Source organism: Nelumbo lutea, chromosome 4 (genome assembly GCF_056320005.1).
Source record: "Nelumbo lutea isolate HS-2025 chromosome 4, American lotus-T2T, whole genome shotgun sequence".
NCBI lineage: Eukaryota > Viridiplantae > Streptophyta > Magnoliopsida > Proteales > Nelumbonaceae > Nelumbo > Nelumbo lutea.
This window is the reverse complement of record NC_142687.1, coordinates 4,017,919-4,030,623: the sequence shown is the minus strand read 5'-3', so window position 1 is coordinate 4,030,623 and position 12,705 is coordinate 4,017,919. Positions and strand designations below refer to the sequence as shown.

At 35.8% G+C, this 12,705-nt stretch overlaps 2 protein-coding genes across 10 annotated transcripts in view; both read right to left on the bottom strand.

Annotated features, from left to right (window-relative positions):
* Positions 1-303: 303 nt before the first annotated feature.
* Positions 304-5,934, bottom strand: LOC148853452 (large ribosomal subunit protein eL8y-like). The gene is made up of 7 exons (XM_088985690.1): positions 5,845-5,934; positions 5,346-5,396; positions 5,053-5,254; positions 1,134-1,303; positions 911-1,039; positions 732-824; positions 304-643 (listed from the first exon to the last, which is right to left on the bottom strand). Exons 1-7 carry the CDS (start codon positions 5,845-5,847, stop codon positions 512-514), a joined length of 780 nt encoding a protein of 259 aa, XP_088841816.1. The 5' UTR covers positions 5,848-5,934; the 3' UTR covers positions 304-511.
* Positions 5,935-11,076: 5,142 nt separating this feature from the next.
* The window catches only part of LOC148853451 (uncharacterized), a 50,998-nt gene continuing 49,369 nt past the window's right edge, over positions 11,077-12,705 (bottom strand). For all 9 annotated transcript variants that reach the window (XR_016113176.1, XR_016113177.1, XM_088985682.1 and 6 more), the window contains one exon: positions 11,077-11,695. Coding sequence is in view for 7 of the 9 variants with exons in the window: in XM_088985682.1 (XP_088841808.1) it covers positions 11,606-11,695 (90 nt within the window). In the remaining 2 variants the exon portion in view is untranslated. The remainder of the gene's footprint in view (positions 11,696-12,705) is intronic.

Sequence of the window (12,705 nt, the reverse complement as noted above, 5' to 3'; positions counted from 1 at the left end):
TAATTTTATAAGTGGTATTTTAAAATTCACCTAGAGATAATTTTGAAAGAAAAATAAATCAAGGGCTTATTATATAAGCACTTTAAAAAATTGGCAATTTGGGCTTAAAAAATAAGCCCTTATTTTTAAAATAAACAAGTATTTAGGGCAATGTCTCAAACACCAATAAATGCTTAATAGTGTGATCTCAAATAAGCACTTATTTTTAAGTACTCCCGAACATGGCCTAAGACATGCTAAGTAAGAGAATATTAGAATCACCCATCAATGCGAGGGAAAGAGACATATGACGTACTAACAAGGTTCAGAATGCCAAAGGGACACCTTGAAAACCCTTTCGACTGTCCGCAATAATCGGATAGTTTATCGCAAAGCAGGGGGAACAATAAGAGAAAAATGTCCAAGCGATATGAAGTATGAAGAGTGTCATAAAATTGCGTATCTGAAATACCAATGAAAATCTAAATCGAGAAGCAAAATCCCCATCTAACTTCATATATAATACCCGGTCCTAGGTCATTCTTTGGGCAGCTTCCTTGGCAAGAAGCTTCTCCTTTGCCTTTGTTCTGGCCTGGGATTTGGAACCCATGATACCACCTCCCCACTTCTTCCGATATTCATCATACTTGTCGTTGAAGTTGGCCTGAAAAGCAATTAAAGTCACCAAATGAAAAAAATAAAACTATTTTCAGGATTAGGACAGAGCATCAAATATTGGGAACGGTACACACCTTGATAGCCTCTAAAATTTTGCTGAACTCCAACTTATCTTCGTTCTTGACTGTCGTTAAGCACAGTGCTGCTGCAGTTTTCTTGTGAACAATCTACCAGAAAAATTTGTATAAATATTAAGTCCTCAAGTTTGCTAAAGATTAGAAAACATCCAATATGATAAAAAAAATACAATTACCGCTCCCAGGCGTGATTTTCCCTTCACAATGCAGTAGGGAATCTCCATTTTCCTGCACAAGGCCGGAAGCCAGACAACTAGCTCTATTGGATCCACATCATGTGCAATTACAACCAATTGTGCCTTGTTCTGTAAAAAAGAATGAATCAGGATTTGCATTAAAAATTTGACTATTACTCAAATGTGAAAACAGTACTAAGATGCATAACACACTCAAACAGACCTGCTCAATAAGGTAGGTGACGTGGTTGAGTCCATACTTCACAACAATGGGCTTCTTAACCTCAACAGTCATTCCTTCAGCTTCAGCCTGAGCCCTCTTAAGAAGGCGCTCCTTTTTTGCAGCTTTATCCTCAGGCCTGTACTTCAGAAGCATCTTGAAGAGACTTGTTGCTGCTTGTGTGTTAAAGAAAGGTAATTTTAGTGAGCTTCTGGTTATCAACATACCAAAACACCATTTAGAACAGAAAAAACAAATTAAAGGAAAAGAAAACACGAAAATAATATCCACTGTGTGCCAATATGGATATGACCCATAAAGGGTCCAAATAATCCTGCATCCATCATCTATCCATGGGGGGAACCCTAGTGGCTGGAAGAAGGAGCATCGAGTGGAATTAATTGTTGGAGCATCAGATCTGAAAAGCTCCAAACTTCTGAGGAATATCTGACAACACATAAAGCATTTTAATAGATTAATTATTTTCTTTCCGAGTTAGCAAAACTTGTAACGCTGAGAGGTATGGGGCTCACTTGGAATTGGGATATTCAACATAGCCAATCTCAGTAGAGATTTAGATTGGTCATGTAGCCCCTTGATAAGAAAGTCATCAATATCATGTATTGGTAGACACACTTGCAGGCACAAGTGAATACAAATTGATATACTAAATATAGATAGCATCTAACGTGAACCTAGTTAAGGCTGTAAATGCTTTATATCTTGTTTATCAGCAAGAGTGTGGATGTCATAAGTTATAACAATCACGGCCTATGTTTTACATAAATACCCAAAAACTACAATCATATATATATATATATATATATATATATATATATATATATATATATATACACACACTTTTCTACCACTTAGGTACTTAACAGTGTCCACAACTTGTTGCTAGAAGCATATGATGATCAAATCAAGTTTGACTTAAAAAGTAAATTAAACCACATATAATGGCCCTCTAGATATCTTAAATAATCTTATAAGGGTAATAAAACAATCGCCCTTTGAAACAATAAAAAGAAACAAAAGAATGACAACAATGAGAGCAGCGCCTAGGCGCACAGGCAAGGTGCATTTTAGGGTAGGCGCCTCACCCAGGGCCTAGGCACACGCCTGGTGCGCCTTAGCTCAGGCGTGCACCTTTTCAAAATTTGCTACTTTTTCTATTTTTTTTTTAGTCTGGCTGCTGGGCTGGGGGCTCCGCCACCCCCATGCCACGCCCCTCGAGGCCAACCCAAACAAGGCCATGTTAGGGTCTTAAATTCTTAGTTTTCACACAAAAAATAATAATTTCATAGTTTTAATTTCTTTTAATAAGATATTTTATTAGGATGAATGAATGGACAACATTACCAAACAAGGAATTCTTGAAGCTCCAGTTCGCTCACCGAAGCTTCGAGAATCCCCTATTTGGTAATGTTGTTCATTCATTCATCCTAATAAAATATCTTCTTAAAAGCAATTAAAACTATAAAACCCTAACATGGCCTTGTTTGGGCTTGCCTCGAGGGGTGTGGCACAAAGGCGGCTCGTAGAATTAGGAATGTAATATGTCACATTAGCTACTTGATGCAATTGAGAAAAAAAAGAGATTGTGGGCTTTATATGCTTGAAAATGTTTTATATGCTTGATTTCATTTTTGAATTCTCATTTGAATATGCTTTACATATTATATTCATGTATTTTAATTTTAGATAATAGGTTTTTTGAAACATTTATTTTAAAACTTATGTTTATATTTTTATTAATATTATGTTTTATAAAATTTTTGATTTTTTTTCTAATTTTGCGCCTTGCCTCAAAAAGGCACACACCTCGCCTTGTGCCTCGGGCGCAAAATGGCCCTTGCGCCTTTTTTGCACCTTGCGCTTTTAAAACACTGAATGAGAGTTGTATCAATTGAATTGATATTTATTGCATTAATCTCATAAATTATAAGATTCATCAATCAAACTATAAGGTGTTTACAATAAAAGGATTCAGACATAAGATTGAAACTAAACCCCTTAAGATTAATAATTTTGAATTGTGAATTTTATCGTAAATAACTACAATGTCGATGGAAACCCATAGCAGTGCTGTTATGCCTGCCCCGGACTTAAAGTTCTGTTTTGGCCACTGAATCATGGGTCATACAGTCTGATCTATCCTGTTTGACTGCTCAAATAAAATCATGAATTAAAAATAATAATAATAATAAAAAATGGTTATAGACTATTTTCAATGTTATTTTCCATAAAAATAAACTTAAAGCAATATATCTAGTAGATTATAACACCTACTAACGGAAGTGTTGGGTAGACTTTGACAAAATCAAGAATACTAAGAGTTGAGCAATATATCTAGTAGATTATAACACCTACTAACAGAAGTGTTGGGTAGACTTTGACAAAGTAGATTATAACACCTACTAACAGAAGTGTTGGGTAAACTTAAAGCAATATATCCAGTAGATTATAACACCTCTAACAGAAGTGTTGGGTAGACTTTGACAAAGTCAAAAATACTAAGAGTTGAGCATCAGAATAACTATTTTGGCCATTAATTTCTGGTTTGACCTCTCCAACTTGAGTCTGACAACAGTGACCTCTAATATCCTACTTTCCACATGGGTTGGATTTTGTGCATGCTCATTCCATTTTTAAGCCCCTGTTTTACCTTTCTTTTAATCATACAAAGCAAGGGGACAGACATAAAAAATAAAATGTTTGTAATACCAGTACAGTCAGGAAAAAACATAAGTTCACTAGCTTTTCTTACTTTTTTTAACCACTTCTTTAGGCTCTAATCTATAAATCTGGAGCAGCCAACACACAAGAAATGGAACAAGAACACCAGCACATAGCTTTTACAGCAAGCTATATCCACATCAGTTTCTTGCACGCTTATAAGTGGGTTCTCATTACATCAAAAACAATGAATCAGATCTGGAACCTCTTAATCCCTAGATTTAAGCATCCAGGGCAATGTGCAGTTGGGGCAGTAAATACATGTCAATCTTCTACTGCTTGGCCAACAAGGTCATTGCTTAAAAGTTCAATTGCTGTCACACTATAAAATAGTAACTTGCTCCACCACTTCATTTCAAGAACAAATGGTCAAACAATCTTATACCTTACAAGGTCGCTATCAAAATATGGAAAAAAATCAGATCTGATACACTTCAGGAAAACCATATTATCATGTTTGGCAATTTTCCCTGTGGATATATGTTTTACATCATAAGGCATTTGCACGGCCAACAAAAATCAAATATAAGCTCCCACAAGACAATCCGGTATATGAGAAAAGGATCATAAGCTCCATAAATGGATCTCAACTAGCAGATTAAAGAATGCTACTAGTAGACTCACACTCTCTAAGTGGACTCCAAAACTGACTGAGGAAAATCTAAGAAAAACAAATCTAAGGCCCTGAATGTGTTGAATGCTAGTTATGCTAACTAAAATTACTTTTTGACCTTATCCTATCTTATGATGCCAGATGGCATATGGGGATACAACTCTTCATTTCCTAAAATCTCAGATACAGATTCGGGTAGAGGAATCCTATTGATCATGCTTATATAATTCTCCTATATCTGGTTTTTGGAGCTACATTTTTTTTATAATTATTTTTGGAGCTACATGTCATTTCTCTAGATTCATGTCTCGCCAATTTTAATTAAGTTTCTAAAATGAGCCAATTTTTTATGGTGTACTTTGTTAAAAGCACCATTTCACAAATTTAAAAGTGTTTATTTTATAGAGAATTGAAGTACATGAAGAACCGTACGCGGTAAGTATCTTCTCCCACAGTGGTACGGGCATGTACCGTTAAGCAGGTATCATAAATCCCATCTACTTCGGCCTCAACCATAAAAAACTACTAGATACAAGTGCCTGAACAAAATATTCTTCAGAATCTTACCAAGGTTCTTATCAAGTGTCTTTGTGAACTGGTTCAATGCAGGTGGAACTTTCAACCTCTGCTTAAGAATCCGCCTCTGCCTTTGGATGCGAACAACCTTTGGCCATTTCACAAACCTATGCAAATCTTTCTTTGGAGGCAATGCCCCTCCGATACCAAACTGCTTCGGACGCTTCTCAAACAATGGGTTCACAACCTTCTCCTGAAGCCCAAATGACAAATAATACTCAATAAAATGAGTGGATAAGCCAATTAAATACAATTTTCCACCCCAAAAGTAAACAACAAATTACCGGTTTCTTTTTAGCAGGTGCCGCGGGTGCTTTCACACCTCTTTTCGGGGCCTGAAAATTAATAAGCGAAAAAAGATATCATTCACTCGTACAGGAAAAGCTCATGGTTCATTATAAATCAAGCAAAGTTGTGTATCCCCAACATTCAAGTAAAGTTGTATCCACAAATTTCTTACAAATCAAATAGAGATATCAAGGAAAATCAACAAAGCCAACCACTGGCACTACATTTGCAGACAACATTTGGACCCAAACTGGTAAAAAGGATAAACCGCCATGCTCAATAAAATAATATTACATGCTTTGTTGTAAGAAAAACGAATCTCGCTAAAGCAACCTGAAGAACACATAACAAGCCCTAAAGCAACAAATCCTAACTCCTCGATGTCGTCGCTTATGATCCAAAAGACCAGACATATCTAATTCTACCGATGTATCTGCTGAGCATTGAAGAGGTAGTGACGGACATGGAGGGAGAAAATTAGGGTTTTTGATTTACCATTTGTGCAGAGAAACTCTTCCCTTGCGCCGCTGTGTGTGTTTGATATCTGATAAGCGAGAAGCAGAAACCCTAAAACCAGACCCCGCCAAAGTGACGAAGCCGCAGTGGAGAAACTTATATAGCGCGAAGAAAATGAAGGCATTGAGCCATCGGGATAGCCAAAGGTGTGATTTGGGTCGAACCATTTTAGGTGAGTCGATCTGAACTTTAGGTTGGTTAATCGTCTGGGTTGCAATTTGGCAGCCTCAACCCGAACCCGAGCTTTTGCACTGGATCGGCCTGGGACTAAAGTAAAAACATGGGCCTGCCCTAAGCTCAGGTTGGATTTGGGTTGCAGTCTTGGCTATTGTGAGTTTTATTCGAACCTAACCCGGCCCAACCTGAATCTATTCAAACAAATGGTATCTTATATTATTTATATAAAAAGTTAAAAACAACCTTTTCTAATTATATATAAATGGTTAAATGCATATTTATTGTTTTATTAAAATATACATGTATATTTCTTAATGAAACTAGTAAGGAGCACGTGATTGAAAGATTGAATTGTGTTAAATTATTAATTAATTTCACTTAATATAAGTTTTTAAAAGACTTTATTAGTTAAAAGACAACAAATAAAAGTTAATTGAATAAAAGGCTTAATGTAAATAATAACATGAATACATGATCATTCGAGGGAAACTCTATGATGTTGAAAATACATGATTAAAATGCTTAATGTAAATAATAACATGATTGTTTGAGGGAAAATTTATGATGTCAGAAAGATATGATTTCGAAGAGGATTTGACAAATCAAAACCCCGTACAAAATTTGATGAAAATTATGCTTGTTGATTGGTTGTAAGTTCCTATGGTATCATGTTATTTTAGTATCATAGTTCAATCTAAAAAACACCCCTTTCCATGTATGCTTTAGGCTCTTAGTAATTACGATTATCACATTGACCATAGATGAATTAACTAAACATATTCATGAAGAAGTTCTATGGATGACATTATTTTAATTGATAAAACTAATGAATAATTAAATGCAAATTTAAATTTATGGACAAATGCCTTGAAAACAATATGTTTTAAAATAAGTAGGACTAAAACATAGTATATGACATGTAAATTTAATAATAATAGAAATGTAAATCAAGATACACTTAGGATTGGAGGTGAAGAGATAATTCAATGCAACCATTTTTAGTACCTTGGTTCAATAATTCATATCAAGGGAGAGATTAAGGAATATGTCGCTCAAAGAATTAAAACAATATAAGCAAAATGGAGGGGTGCATCTAAACTTTTATGCGATGACAAATACCACTTAGATTAAAACGAAAAATCTATAAATTACTTGTAAGGCCAACTATATTGTATGGAGCAAAGTGTTGGACAGCCAAGAAACAACATGTTCATAAATGCAAATGAATGGAGGGGTGCATCTAAACTTCTATGCGATGGCAAATACCACTTAGATTAAAGCGAAAAATCTATAAACTACTTGTAAGGCCTGCTATATTATATGGAGCAAAGTGTTGGACAGCCAAGAAACAACATGCTCATAAATGCAAATGTTAAAATGGATGAGTGAAAAAACCAGAAAGGATAGGATTGGGAATAAAGTTGTTTATAAAAAGCTAAAGTATGTCAAATAGGTGATAAAATGAAAGATAATAGACTAATACAGTTTAAGCACATACATAGAAGGCCACCAGTTGTGTCAATTAGAAGCGATTTATTACATGTTAAAAGGCCTAGAAGAGTTCAAAATAGACTAAAAAGTACATGGGTAAAAATAGTCAGAAATGATTTAAACACTACTGATTTAACAATGGATATAATTTTAAATATAACAGATTGAAACAGGATTCATGTAGCTAACTCCATAAAGTTTGTACAAGGCATGGGTGATGATGAAAAAACTTCATCTTAAAATAAAAATAATAAACATAGTAATCCATACATACTATATTATGCAGTCGTCCATGTCAAACTCCTCATATTCTTCCCAATTCTTTTAGAATTTTGTAATTTTCTTGAATTTTTAAAATAAAACAAATAAATACAGGTTATTTACACTCGCCCAAACCAACTCAATTAAGAAAATAAATGAAACATGAGCACCATTTTGACAGCATCACATGGATCTCTTCTAGTGTTTTCAATACTAAAACATTAGGATTTTATTTTCATTTCACGAGAAAAAGAAATTATAACATTTCATATATGAGGAGAAAGAGAGAGGTCACGTGGGAAAGAGATAGGATTGGATCAGGTACACAAATCGACATGCCCAAAACCCTCTCATGTGCCACTCACCACTGTCCAAGCATCAACAAATGACAATTGACAACCAAACAGGAAAACATTTGAAAACACTTATTGCCCATAAAACTGCCAAGTGAAAATTTTCATATATCTGCGGTTTACAAGCTCACCCAACAGTATTGCAGGTACTTTCAAATTGCACCTCCATTCATATTGACGGCTCGTTTGATCCAACAACAGATGCCGCATGATACTCATTCATCATCCAACACCCCAAGAGAAATCAGGTTACATGAATGCTATGGTTGTTCAGTAGATTGTGAAATTAATGATAATGGCTTACACCAATGATAAAACTTATAAAATGTACAATGAAAAGTTAAATGGTTATAGACTTGTAGGTCCCATTTATTAGGGGCGTCATTGGTTTCACAGCCCGCTGATCAGTTATTGCATTCAGCTAATCTTTTTTGCTATGGGTGCAAATTGGGTTGGTTGGTCTGGGTTTATAGTCAATCCAGGCTTGACCCTAAAATTTGGGCTTAAGACCCGACTCTAAGGTCAAGCCCAACTTACATTGTAATTTATGTATACAGATTGGGCTCAGGCATGGGCCGGGCTCGGGTTGGTCAATGAACCCTCTCTCTCTCTCTCTCTCTCTCTCTCCATATATATATATATATATATATATATATATATGCAAAATAGGCAGTGAGGTGTAATTGTCTATGTCTCTATATTTGATAGTCACTCGAAGAGTCTCACTCTCTCTCTCTCTTTCTCTCTCTCTTTCTTCTCAGAGAGAGTCTCCATCTTGGGGTTGTTCTCGAGTTTTTCTATTCTGTCCATTTCAGTTGTTCATTTTCTTCCCACTATATCCCTTTCTTTTCAGTTTTCTTCTTTCATTCTCCCTTTTTCTCACTCCTCTCTCTTCTTCTTGATTAACTCGATCCAATCATCCACTCTCTTTTGTTTATTCTCCTTTTTCTTTTCCCTGGTTTTGTCTTTTGTTCTTTTTTGTAGGGATTTTAGTACAAGTGGCGGAGTATTGGGCGGTGGCCTTAATTGCTACTTTGATTCATCGCTGGTGATTGTTTCCTTATTTTCCTTCACAAGCACTTACAGTTTCGGGTGGATCCAGTTACGACAATCTCAATTCGGATGGTTAAAGTTCCAGTTGATTCCACTTCTGGCAATAACGGTTTCAGTAATCTCAGTTCCGAGTGATTAATATTCCTATTGATTCCACTTTTGGTGGTTACTTTTTCCAGGTGGTGAAACTTCTATCCAGTTCCAATTTTGGTGATAACAATTATGGCGGTTATGATTCTAGACTTTTAAAATTCTAGTTAGTTTCAGCTTGTTAAAGTTCTGATAGTTATGGTTTTGGATGGTTAAAGTTATTGATGAATCACTACTGCATTTATCCCTCTCTTTTGGTGGTTGGAAATGCAATTATTTATTTCTTACCTTTTGTTTGTTGCAGAAATTTCTTCATTTTCTCCTTTATCCCCTGTAAATATTTTGTTTCTTCTAGAAACTTGTATTCTTGTTTGGTACTGTTACCACTTCTTACTTGGTACTATTACCACTACTCTTTATTCATACAAGTTTCATAGTTGAATGAAATATGATATTTTGTATGTCTGTGTGTGTATGCAAAAATAACATTTATATACATATAAATATAGTTGGATTGGGCTCGGGGTGGGTTTGGACTACCTAAGGATTAGGCCCGAACCCTTCACAAAAATAAAAAAATCCGATTTCTTGGGCCTGAACCCAGCCCTGGAACCAAAAATCCAAGCCCAGTCCGTATAAAATTTTGGGCTGGGCCGGTTTGAGCTTGAATTGAACCCGCCCAAGTTGCACCCCTACTTTCTGCACCCCAGGAATGGACACACACATGCACATGGTAGAACCTACTGGGCCATGATGCAGAGCTACGAGCCTTACTCGGTGGTCTTGAAGCAGCCTCAGCACTTACTAAAGACAGTATAATAATGTATGCTGACTGACAGCCCCATAGTTAACCTTTTTGCTAGTAATGCTAGGCCAACATCTTGGATGGAGCAGATATACTGGAGATCCACTCGCAATCTACTTTCTACGTATCAATCCTAGTTTGGTTATAAATATATAGTCTATCAAGTTGGCCCAACTGTTTGCTTATTTCGCATGTAAGTGCAAGTTACTAACTTACTAATACATGTAATTCGACTATCCAAGCTCATGTACATATTCATAATCATCAATGATGCTGAGGTGGTTTTATTTTGAAAAAAAAAACTCAAACCCCATTATTGCCATTGGATAAAGGCTCTTTACTAATCAATGCTTGTAGGATCTTATCTTTTAGCATATCTGGTAATCTGAACTTAGCTACAGTCAATTCTAGAGATACAAAATTCACAAAACATAAGAATTGTCACCTCCATAACCCATTCCTAGAAGACTAGAACTAGAGTGTCGAAATGAAAGGAGGCTGAAGAAACAAAAGAAAAAAAGAATTGCAAGCTCTCGCAGTTTCACACCAAACTGTTAACCTGTAATCAAAACCCTCCAAATTGCAGATGGAAGACGTGCAATTGTTCATTTAGGTCCAATTCAGGATTCCCAGATTCACACAATAAAGAGTTCATGCTTATACATGGTATGGAATCATTGAGATGTAAACTTTTCCTTGGCACCATTTGCACGTTTTCTTTGTGGCTAATAAATAAATTACAAAAGCAACTGAACAGACCAATCAATTCCTAGGATATGAGAAAAGACCATAGCCATATGATCTAGTTACAACACCAGTGTACCAAACATGATGTATATGTATAACAGGTGAGTGGAATAAATCAAGCTTACGCAGAACATGTTTATTATTTATTTCAGACATCCAGCAGGCGTACAATTCAGATGATGTCTGCTTTGTTAGTTTAATAAAAAAGTCTCATCCAAGGTGAAGGATTATGCATGTACAAACATTTCTCTTTAGATATACAAGTATTATATGCCATGGTATGGGCTAACACATCGTTTACTTAAGGAAAAAAAAAAAAGAAAGGCCAATACATCGTAATTTCGTTTGGATATGTATAAATATAGACTTCAAAAGATGTTGCCACCTGCTTAACATGAGAACAGAAAGCTTGAGAAAAGGAAATGGACAACAACTTTTTTCAGAGTACTTTGCTCAAATACATAACTTACACGGGCAACCCCCACAAAAATCTGGATTAGTCAACTGACTCTCTTGGATAAAAGATAATAATAGACGGGATTTCCTGAAAGGTAGAACTGTAACACTTCGAGAGCACGGCATCCAGCAGTACATCGGGAAGGTCTCCCCATGAATTTAATATACATGTATGGGAGATATTCCCCATGTGCGGCTGGATGCCATGGTCTCAGAGATTAGCGCAGTTTTTGCTTTCAGGAGATCCGGGCTTGGATAATAATAGATTTCAAGAAACAAATTCTGTGAAAATTTGCTTAGAAGAATGTTATAGGACATTCATTCTGTCTGGAATTCTAATGCCTGCCCTTTTCAGAAGTGCACCAGAAGCTTGCTTTGCCATGGAAATAATTTCTTCCTGATCATTTCGCAACGAAGTATAGCCAAGTTCAGAACCACAGTAATTTTAGTGCCATCAAAACTTAAAATAAGGAGAGGCATAAAATTAAAAGAGACTGAACATATGCAATACATTTTAAACACTGATAATTTTATCTCAATTCATATTCAACAATGAGAAAAAAAAAAAAAAACAAGAGTTCTTGGAAATGGTTTATATTTTCAAAACTGCAAATAGATCATAAAAAGGAGAGGTATAAACTGTCATCGATGCCACACTGGTGAAAAGAAATTCCCTAACAACAAAATCATGATTTTAATTCTTTTGCCTCAACCTTACAGGTTGCATACTCAATTTCAGATCCATCACACACAAAAAGAAAAGGGAGAGGGGAGGGAGACACCAGTCATTTCATTCCCACAACATGATGACTCGATTGGCACAACCAAGATGCTAATCCACTGATTCTCCTGGAAGAAGCTGAAATGCACATGTGTTTCTACATATCCAGGATGTTATATATTATTAATGATTTAGGGCCATTTGGTAAAAGCTTAAGTGGCTGAATTGAATTGTTTACGGCTTTGTCTTTTAGAGATTAGGTCAAGGAGGTTGTGAGCTTGATGGCCGAAGCTAAAGTTAGGTAGATTACTGTACTCTCTGATAATACTAACGTACTCTATAAGTTGAGCCTTACCAGGATTTTAGGAGACTGCGCTAATGTTCGCGTATGGGTATTTCTGTCTTTATACCTTGATTGATGTTGCTGATCTATAATGTTGTGTTGAAACATGTGCTCTTAACTTAAGTAAGGGCACATAGGTCTTTTCAGTCATGTTTTAATAATAATATAAATACTTACTGGCCGATTGGGAGAAGTTGACTCTTTCAGTTCGAACCAGAATTCTCTCCTCTCTTTCTCTCTTTCTCTATCACTTTTTCTTCTTCTACATAATTGAACTCAGTCAGGCCGAACTCTAAGGCAGACCTGAATTATAACATGGTATCAGAGCTAGGTTAAATCTGCC